Source organism: Myotis lucifugus, unplaced genomic scaffold, assembly GCF_000147115.1.
Source record: "Myotis lucifugus unplaced genomic scaffold, Myoluc2.0 scaffold_101, whole genome shotgun sequence".
Classification (NCBI taxonomy): Eukaryota; Metazoa; Chordata; class Mammalia; order Chiroptera; family Vespertilionidae; genus Myotis; species Myotis lucifugus.
In genome coordinates, this window is record NW_005871149.1 from 1116164 (window position 1) to 1126761 (window position 10598).

Consider the following 10598-nt stretch of genomic DNA (forward strand, 5'->3'; position numbering starts at 1 on the left):
TTGGTTTTTGATTTTTTTAATATCTATATAAAAAATAGCGAGCCATTTACAGATCTCTTTCTCTAATCAGAACCTCAGGTGTATATATAAAGGTACTGTACAGTATATAAACATTTACAACCAGTACATCCATATTTGCTTAGCATTCCAAGGCCACATTGCTAAGTCAGAATATAATCGATACAGTGACAGGTTACTTAGGAAACAGCCACATCAGACTGACAACACATGACATCCAAGTCATGTCACAGTTAACAATAAAAATAGGATTGTTATCACTAATTGTGGGCTACGGGGGCGCTAACTCTGAGCGTAACCAAGCCTAGTTCTGCGCTGCTCCGGGGTCACAGGCGGGGGGTCGGGACAGGCTGAGTCCCTCGTCCCAGGAGGGAGCTTCACAGCCCGACGCCGAGAGGGAGGGGCCTGGACACGACGTTTCACAACCAGAGGAACCCGAGTGACAGGCAGTGTGTCCAGACACTCCCACAGGGTTTTGTTCTGAGAAGTTCCTCTATTTCTAGCTGCTACTGAACGCTGCTTCAGGGGCTGAAAAACACGGCTCTCCTGTGGTTAAACCCCGCCTCCACCTCCCGCAGCATCTTTCCTTAAACCGCGGGTCCGCACAGGCGACCGGAGGTTTGGGCTCCCTTTCTCGTCTTTAGACGGAGTCAGTGGAGCGAGGAAGGCAGGGAGGCCCAGCCTGTCCCCTGCGTGTCCTCACCTGCGAGGGGGCTGAGGCTCGGCAGCCTCTGGGAAGCTGCTGGCATGACTGAGACGGGTTCTGATTGTGACGCTTCAAATAGGAACTAACAACCAGTGACTTAGCAGGTGCCACCCAAACAGCCAGAAATCGAAGCCTGCTAGTTTCTCTTCGGCCAGGAGCACAGGGTGTTCCCACAGGAGCGGCCACGGTCCCGGTGGGGGGCCAGGAGGTGGACGCTGCTTGGCTTCAGTGCGGTCTCCTGCGGAACGTGCAGTTGTAAGTAATACCTTTAAGTTACTTGAAACACCTTCCCCAGCGGCACTGCAACAGAAAACCGCGGAGGTCAGGATCCGACTACCTGTTTTTCTTTGCAGCAGGGACAGTGATGTTGTATTTCTGAGCTGGGACGCCATCGGGAGCTGTCGGAAGAGGCACCGCCATCTGTAGCCACGAGCGAGGCCCCCTCTCCTGCGGGGACTCCAATGGTCCTCTGTAAACATGCAACATGCGATGGAGAACACGGCTTCCAGGCCACGCCTCGGCGTCACTGCTGCGGGAATACTGCGCGAGGAGGAGGAAATGGACGCGGGGCAGCCGAGAACTTGGCACCGACCTAAAGTGAGTTGTGACCACACTGTTAACGTCACGTAGGCCATCTGTTGAGACAGCACGAGGGTGACACGCAGGCGCGACGGAGGGCAGGCAGCCCGGGGCCGGCGCGTCTCAGCAAACCAGGGCCCTTCATGCGGCCCGGTGACCGGTGAAGTCAAAATGCTCTCAGGCGTGAGGGTTTCTGGAAGAATGACGTTTGGGGGAAACGCTTATACGACAGGTCACAGCCGTCTCTCAGCCACCCCAGTCGAGCCCGAGGCCTTGCTGGCACTGGGCACCTTCCAGGGCCCTGGGGTGATGGGCGCCCGCCGGCCCGGAGAGCCCCGGCCGCTGTCGGCCGCCTCCTTCCCGCTGTCGTCCTCTGGGTCCGGCTTCAGCTTCTTTTCGGACGCTTCTCCGACGGGGGCTCGCTTTCCTTTTTCACTTTCAGGTCCTCCTCGGCTGGCAACGAGAGGAGTCTTTTTGGACGGGAGAGACTTCTCATCCAGCCTCTTGCTTCTTTTCTCTGGAGAGCGAGCTCTGGTTTTCCCAGGCGGACCCTGCTTCGCCTCGTTCCTGACCCCATCGGAGGCCGGCTGGGCGCCCTCGCTGGCCGGGGCCCCTGGGGGGTCTCTGCTGCCCTCGGTCCTCGGCTGCTTCTTGGGGCTTGAAGAGCGCCCCCTGCTGCTCCTGGCGGGGTCTTGTCCAGGACCTGCCCTGGCGCTGCTCGGCCCACTTTTACTCTCCCCTCTCCTGGGGCTGGAGGACCGGTCCCGGGGCCGTCTTTTGGGGTCACTTTTGAGAGGCCCAGGAATCGTTTCTAGATGGTCCTCTGCATAGCGACTGGCGGCCTTTTTAGGACTAGCGGACCTACCGCGCCGGGAGACACCGTTTTCCACCTTTAAGAGGTTCTTCTTGTCGCCGTGCCCGTGGCCGGCAGGTGGGTCCCTCTTGCTCGCGTTTTTCTGGAGAGACTGATGGGAAGTGCCTTTCCTCCCAGGCGCCGCGTCCTGGAGTTCTGCCTGGTCCCGCGGCTGAGCTCTCGCCGAGGAGTCTCCAGTTACCGGCACGTGCGGCTCTTCAAACATGGACGCGGAACGCGAGGGTGGGGCCGATGGTGACTGTTCGTCGTAGATCACGAGGGGAGATGGAGGGTGAGAGGTATCCCAATCGCCTGGGGAGGAGGTGAGTGGAACATGGTTAAATGTTAGGAGTGAGTGAGGAGCAGTAAGGTTTGAACTATGACAGCCATTTGAAGTGGATGAGCATCTGAACAGTTTACAGACGTTTAGGTAGCTCTACACACGAGTACTAGTATCTCTATAAAGGCAGGTGTGTACAGACAGCTGTATTTGTACATCCAGGGTAGGGAGTTTAAATATACAGCAAATAACAGGATTCACTTTTTCCAGTTACTATGTGTATAAGCCCAATTAAAACTTAAAATTCGACCAAACTACCTGGTCCAAGAGGTGTATTAATTTAGCTCTAACCAATGGCTACAGCCTAAGGACATGCTAAGTCACTAAGGAGACCGCACTGTGGTCCGCGGGCATTTGTAAATAGTTTTCCTAATGAAGCTGTCAAATTTAATGTCAAAAGGAAACGGAAAAGTGCAGCAGAAGAATTAGATGTATTTCATAGCATCATTTTTTAACTAAAAAGAAAAAAAATAAAAGACGGAAGTGATTGACAAGACATGCAAATTTACCAAGTCTTTTTAAGGAAAGACCAAGAAAAGCCCTGAAAGCCTTAATGCTGCTCAGGTTTCACGTAGGAGCACAGACCGGAAGGAGCCAAACCTGAAGGAGGAAGAGAAAAAGCCTAGGACTGTGTGAACACATCGCAGTGCAGTTAGCACAGACGTCACCGGGCGCACGGCTACAAGCAGGCGGCGGAAGGTGAGTGTCGGAGGCTCGCGGGCTGAGAGGGGCCGGGCCGCAGGAGGTCCTGCACGGGGCCACCTCCTCCTCGGCCAGGGCACGCAGCCCAGGCACTGACATTGCAGCAGCGCCCGGGGACCAGCGGGCCTGCAGCTCCCGTGCCCAGCAGAGGAGCAGACCTGACGCCGCGGAATCAATGCCAGCTGCAGAGGTTTCAGACGGTTTTCCTGACATTTAAACCACTCGCCTCTGACAACCTTGTTCTTTTCAGGCACATTTCTGCATTTTCTGTTGAAATTAGCTTCACATGTATCCCATTCCAGCAAAGTCCTGCCTGGAACCACCTATTCTGTAATATTATTTGTAGCTAATGAAAACCATGCGGTTGCTAGCTGTCGAGGATTCTGGCTTTTGCTGGGACTGGGCGGGAACTGTCCCCTCCCCGTGCATGTTCCTCCTGCTGACCCTCCCCCCCTCTCCGCTCTGCAGCCTCGGGCCCCGCTCACCGTGGTCAGGAATCAGGCCCGTGCCCGGCCTCAGCAGCAGGAGCACCTTGTTCCCGCCGGCCTGGATGAGCTCGATGGCCCGCGTGTGCGTGATGCCTTGTGTGGGCTCCCCGTTGATCTCCACAATCTGGTCCCCGACCTAGACAGGGAGCAATACACCGTCATCCGTTTCGCTTCCGTGGACTCGAGAGCCGCTCAGCCTGGCCCAGCACCCCTGCCACTGGTAAGACCTTTCATCGTGCACAGCGCCGCCCGCTCTCGCGTTGAGGAGGGGCAGGTGGTGGCGGCAGCAGCAGAGGAATGTCTAGCTTTACATGACTAGGAAGCAGGAGCTGGGCATCTTGAAATCAAGAGCCAAATGAAATATTCATACGTTAAGACTGAAACTCACCTTGGAGAATACATTAATGTGAAGGCCGATTTAAATCCAATAACCGGCTCATATTTCATTACTGTAGTGTAAAAGGATTTCCCTGAAACAGCGGCCGCCAACCTTTCGGACCACCGGCTGGTGGTTGCTGCCCTAGAAGACTAGGGATTAGAATAAGATGCCTCGGTACCTCTGCTACTTCCTAGAAATGTCCGTATTTTTCCTCTAAAAAACAGCAGACAAGTTTAACTTCTGCAAAGGGCCTGATTAAAGATGATGATGGTAGGGATTTTATTCCAGATTTGAAACTACATTTCAAGGTGAAAAGTAAAGGGTGTTGGCTTCAGAACAAAACGGGAAAATTAGCGAAAGCAATTCCAATAGCTCCCTGCGCTTGCTAGGCACCAGGAACAGCAGCAGGGAGGCCGCGACCACCACCCACCTCCTCCCACAGGGGTCTCGCCTCCCTCTCTGTGAAATGGGGCGTTGGGAGGACTTAAAGGGATAGAACGTGATTACAAACCAAGCACAAATGTTAGTGTGAAGTTACCTATTTTCGGGCTTTCCAAAAAAGTCCTAAGGCAGTGGTTCTCAACCTCTGGCCCTTTAAATACAGTTCCTCATGTTGTGACCCAACCATAAAATTATTTTCGTTGCTACTTCATAACTGTAATGTTGCTACTGTTATGAATCATAATGTAAATATCTGATATGCAGGATGGTCTTAGGCGACCCCTGTGAAAGGGTCATTCGACCGCCAAAGGGGTCGAGACCCACAGGTTGAGAACCACTGTAGAGAGCACAATGTGAAAATTGCAAGTAAACTATGAAGGGGAATAAATGTTTTGCTGTAAACTTTTGAAAAAAATGGAGGATATCAGAAACAAGATCAATAGATTTCACAAAGTGGAAAAGAAATCTTTAAAAGCAAGATAATTGATTTTTAAAAAGCCCAGATTTCCCGTAAGTGACCGAAGAAGAAACATTTTCATGAGGAAGTAGATGACAAATTAGCACTAGCTGTATAATCCTGCCGGTCGCTAGAGAAAAGAGAATTAGAGCAGACAGTATGTGAAGCGTGCTCTGGGTACATCTTAGAAAACATGACTGAGGTTGTAATTAAGTTTAAGCACAGTCTTTGGCTTAAACTCACTATCCAGACCTGCACAGTTCTTATTGTTTTAGCACAAGTAAATTATAATAAAACTTGTAACTGAACGGATTTGCCACCAGGTGTCGTTTTTGTTTAACTTTAAGCTAAACTGGGGAGAAGCGGAAGAGGGCCAGGGCTTGGCAGCTCAGCTTGTGCGGACCAGCGCAGGGCCCAGGGCAGACCGCGGCGCTTTGAGAGGGAAATGCAGACACCCTTGTACAGCTCGGTTACTTTACAGTTTTAAAATAGGATGAGAACACGTCGTTTGGCAAACAGAACAAATTCATGTTCAGGTTTGTATTACTGAAAAAAAATTGTGGGGGATGGAGAATAAGAACGGAAGGAAGAAGGGATAAAGAAAAATTTGGCTCTTAAACACTATCTTTAAGGCAATCTCACAGTTTTTAAAACATCCACTAAATATAGTATTTCTAACAGTTGTTCACATGATCATCTCAGAACATGTCAAGAGCCCACGGGCCTCCCAAAGGCATCGGCAGGACAGGCCTGGTCCCTCTGCAGCCGCCACAGGCTGCGGCACCGGCGAGCGACCGTCTCGCTGAGCCTCAGGTGAACTCTGTACGGGGCCGGCACCCACCTCACAGCCGTGAGACTCGCACTAACACAGAGAATGTGTTGCCTGGGAGATGGCGAATCCTATACTTTCTGACCTTGTTCCATGTTAAACATGGACATTATTCCCTAACGCGAACTTTTCCCACTTCGGCCGATTTCTCGTTAGCTTTGCCCGGAACCGTATTCCCTCCTCTCTACATTTTAAGCAGATTTACGGACCAGCCTGAGGCCCACAGATACTCTCAGCAGCTCTCCATCTACTACAAGTTCACATGTTCTCGTTTTAGTGAGTCACACTGTTTGCTAACTGCTTCGCAGAAACCCAGGTCCTGCCTACCAGCAGTGGATCCCAGGAACCAACCCTAAACAGTAACAGGAATCCTCTCATGAGCTAGAAGCATCATCCGTCCGTTCTATTCTTCCCAAAAATACCTATGGGACGCCCACTAGGGACATGACTCAAGGTGCCGAGGATGCTGGCGCGATGGGAAGGGAGCGAGGAGAGAAGGGCGGGCGTCCTGGGTCAGAGAGGGAACTGGCAGGCACGTGCCCCTCAGGTTTGAGTGACGCAGGATCTCGCTACTTAGACTCGAGAGCCGTCCGCACACCCTTTCAGCAACTACTTCCCGGCTGGACCGAAAGCAGAGGTGGAGAGAGGCCGACTCACGTGAATCCGGCCGTCCTTGAGGGCGGGCCCGTCCTCGGCCAGGCGCAGGATGAACAGCCCCATGTTGTACTCCTTGCCCCCGCGGAGGCTGAACCCGAAGCCCCGGGGGCCGCGCTCCAGCTCCACCGGGTAGCAGCCCAGGCCCTGCGGGGAGGAAGGGAGGAAACAGGCTCCAGGGGCCGCTCGCTCGCGGCGGGGGGACAGGACCTACCCTCAACAGCACTTCTGTGGCGCCAGGACGGAGCGGACGCTGCGGGCCCCGGGCTGCGCAGTTTTTACAAATGCAGCCGGAATCTGGGGGTTACATGTCTCTAACTAGCTGGTCAATCAGAGGACAGAATTTGGGGACGTGCTTCCTTTAAGTAGATTTTAACTAATTTTCCTGAAAAGAGAAAAACCCACTGCTCCTCTGAGGAACGCAAGCCCTGCTCTAAGCACTCAACCAGGGTTCAAATTTCTCCACCCGCTGGGCAAACCTTCCTTTCACTCTCCATTTTCCCCGGAAGCAAACGGGCTGCCAACCACACAGTAGGTCCTCAAGAGTGACTGACTTGAACAGATTTATCTGATTTGCAATAAAAACCCCAGTGTGAACCGGGGGGCATCTCACCTGGTGGTGCCGGCTGCCCACAGCGGAGATCACGGCCGCGTCGGGCTGGGGGAGTTGCTTGTGGTCCGCCCACGAGTGTCTGTAAGTCTCACTGCGGGAGAGAAGCCAGGGCCCCTCTGAACTGAGCAATCAAAACCGGCTGCACGTAAAGGCAGCTTCCCCATTTCCTTTTAGAGCTGGGCCTGGCCACCCGCCCGGCACACTGCTGTGGGGACAGGCTACACCGGACGGAGATGCCGGGCAGAAACCGGCCCTTCCGCCAGTGTCCCGTCCGCAGGGCCAGGGGTCCCGGGCAGTTCACACCAAAGGAACTGCACCGAGCGACAGCCTGCAGCCCGGGAGCTGACCTCGCCACACCAGACGGCTCTGCTGAGCGCCGATGCCGGGAGGGGCTGCGCCGAGTTTCTAGTAACCGAGTGTTGATGGCCAATGTTTGGACTGAAGAGGAAATAAATAGGTATGAACACTGCTCTGCTCAGGTCGCCTAGGAGACAGCAGTCTTTGTGGGGCTGGGGCTTCCCTCCCAAACCAGGGCCCAGAGTGGCCGAGCCAGTGGGGCCGTGGCTTCCTTCCAGTCCCCGCGTGTCGGGCGCGATGGAGGGAGGGGGACCAGGAAGGACCTGAAGGTGGAAGATGCAGGTTCTCATGGGGACCTCCGGCTGCTCCTCATCACGGCGGGGCAGGGTGGGGGCAGTGGGTGCTGAGGAGAGAGGCCTCACCTGTCCCCAGGCGCGTGGCTGGCCTGTGACTGTCCCAGCGGCCGGTGCTGCAGGGCTGGGCTCTGCCTGGCTGAGTTTGTTCCTGACGGTGGACCATGATGCTCTGTTCAGAGGAGGAAAAACAGAACTGAGCATCTGTCCCTAAGAATGTGGAGGCCGAGTGGGTCCACGGGCACCAGACGGTACCACACGGTGCCGCCTCAGTGGCCACATGAGCTGGCTGCTCAGCTGTCGGAGGAGGAACGTGGCCGCCCTCCCCGTGTCCTCTGAGTAACGTTTATGTTTATGGAGGAGAACGGGAGTCACATTCTATGCCACACACTCCCCGCCGCCACCCTGATGTGGATCGTCCGCACACAGGAGAGTCAGAAAGGAACCCACGCGGGTCCTGCCGGCGAGGACGGGCTCCAGGAACCGCCTCCTAGCCTGTTCCTCTGTGGCTCCGGAGCTCACCCCCACCTCTGAGCCACTGCAGGAGGGGACAGGTCTGCGGAGGGGGGACAGAGGCCCGTCCGCCGGCCCCACGCCCCTCCAGCTGCATCCCTCATCCGGAGCAGGTACCTCGCCTGACACACGATCACCCTCGAGTGGACGAGTGTTTAGAAAACAGACGCAGGCAGAGCTTTCTAAGAGCACAGAGGGGAGGAGAAGGCACATCTGTTCCCGCATCTTGGGCAGCAGCTCCAGGTCGGTTGCCCTGAAGGCAGCTTTGGTACCGAGCTCAGCATCTAGGGCTGGACGGCAGTCATGGGCCAGGACCGTCAGAGACGGTCAGACTCACAGCTCTAAAGCGGAAACTCTCATGTCTTATCCCGTCCAAACATCAAACGTAGGAGATTGAAGTACCGAGGGGAGGGGGCACAGCGTAGTAAGACCATGACTGAGCAAGGCTGATGGGGCCGAAACCTGAGCCCATCACCCGGGCCTCAGAAGGGCCTTGGAGGGCCCCAGCGAGCGGTGTCCACCCAGGACCCAGGGCAGACGGAAGTTTGGGTAACTCCTTAGATGAAAACATGGTGGTGGGGCCGCAGGAAGAGAACAGACGGACTGGGCTAGAGGTCGTGGGGGGAACAGACACGAATACCCACTGCAGTGCACGACATTTTAATATGCAAGACTGACCCCTCATAGCTCTGCTGTTTCAGGCTTCTCAGTGGCTTTACACAATCGGGAAAGATGAGATGAGCACTATGTAATTCATAAAGAACAGAACGGGGCTATTCGAGATGGTTCCTAAGTAGGAATTCCTGACCAAAGCGAGACACTAAGTATGTTTCACGCCCCATTTACTGGCCATTCCCACCCACTCCCTTCCCCCCCTTACAGGGCGGCTGCCAGAGGAAGCCGCCTCCCCGAAGGCAGCTCGGCCTGGGCCTGACGCCCAGGCTCCGTGACTCTGAGCTCCTCAGAGGGTTTTCCCTCACTCCAGCAGACTTAAGACTTGTTATTTAAAAGGACACACGGTCGGAAAAGTCTACCAATCTCTCTCGCTGCTGGCTGCTTACTTTCCCGGCACACAAATGGCCACCACTCACTAGCCGGAGCTACTGTTGTCTTAAGCTACTGACACTTTATAATAAACTTTTTAATCCATTAAATGGAAAAGGCTGCCCAGCCAGCATGGCTCAGTGGTTGAGCGTCGACCTATGAACCAGGTCATGGTTCAATTCCTGGACAGGGCACATGCCTGGGTTGAGGGCTCTAACCCCAGTGGTAGGGAATGCAGGAGGCAGCTGATCAATGGTTCTCTCTCATCACTGATGTTTCCATCTCTCTCTCCCTCCCCCTTCCTCTCTGAAATATCTCTCTATATAAAAGCCTAATATGCAAAGTGTCCTCTCAGGAGTTTGACTGGGAGTTCGGTCATTCGCTATGATGTGTGCTGACCACCAGGGGGCGGCACAGAATTAAGGAAGGCCGGCAGCCACTAGGGACCCTAACCGTGCACAAATTTCGTGCACCGGGCCTCTAGAGTATATATATAAAACCGAAAAGGCAAACAGTGAGACTCCAGGGCACATTAGAGGGAGCCATGCCTTCTGCAGGCTCTGGGCCCCTCGGGGCAACTAGGTTGACTGCTCCCTTACCTTCCTCAGCGATGACCGTCAGCGTGACAGTGACGCCGGCGTCCTTGATCAGCTGGACGATGCTGTCGTGGGACAGGTCGACGATGGACTGCCCATTCACTGCTGAGATGTGGTCTCCCACCTTCAGCTTCCCACAGCGGTCAGCTGGGCTTCCTTCTATGACTCGGCCAATTTTATGAGGAATAACTATAAGAAAAAAAATCCCCAGGTTTTCAATTATTTAAAATATCTGTTAGTGTTAGATTTATCAGCATCATTTAAAAATTCAACACAACATCAAAGAAAAATACAGCAAAAAAGCACCACATGTGAGCCTCCTATCTAAATGCTGCTATTTCCGTATCTATAACCTTCCCCTTCTTGCCCACATACACTCTTTTTGCACTCTTTTTAAAAATATATATGTATTTTTATTGCTTTCTGAGAGGGAGAGAGATAGAAACATCAATGATGAGAGAGAATCATTGATCAGCTGTCTCCTGCATGCCCCCTACTAGGGCTTGAGCCCAAAATCTGGGCATGTGTCCTGACCGGGAATTGAACCATGACCTCCTGGTTCATAGGTCGATGCTCAACCACTGAGCCATGCTGGCCAGGCCACATGCATTCTCTTCACATAGCTGCAGCCCTTTGCTCTTTTCCATTCACCGTAAACCTTCCCCCAGTCTTTATACCGTCATCCTACAATCCTGTTGAGAGATGCCTGACCTCGCTGATACTGATGAGAACATCT

At 53.9% G+C, this 10598-nt stretch overlaps 1 protein-coding gene across 1 annotated transcript in view; it reads right to left on the reverse strand.

Annotated features, from left to right (window-relative positions):
- The window catches only part of MAGI3 (membrane associated guanylate kinase, WW and PDZ domain containing 3), a 168337-nt gene continuing 157739 nt past the window's right edge, over nucleotides 1-10598 (reverse strand). Inside the window, exons 17-22 of the mRNA XM_023757013.1 lie at nucleotides 9866-10051; nucleotides 7779-7881; nucleotides 7060-7150; nucleotides 6450-6593; nucleotides 3684-3822; nucleotides 1-2468 (exon numbers count right to left, since the gene is read on the reverse strand). Of these exons, the coding sequence (XP_023612781.1) occupies nucleotides 1537-2468; nucleotides 3684-3822; nucleotides 6450-6593; nucleotides 7060-7150; nucleotides 7779-7881; nucleotides 9866-10051 (1595 nt within the window). The 3' untranslated portion in view covers nucleotides 1-1536. The remainder of the gene's footprint in view (nucleotides 2469-3683; nucleotides 3823-6449; nucleotides 6594-7059; nucleotides 7151-7778; nucleotides 7882-9865; nucleotides 10052-10598) is intronic.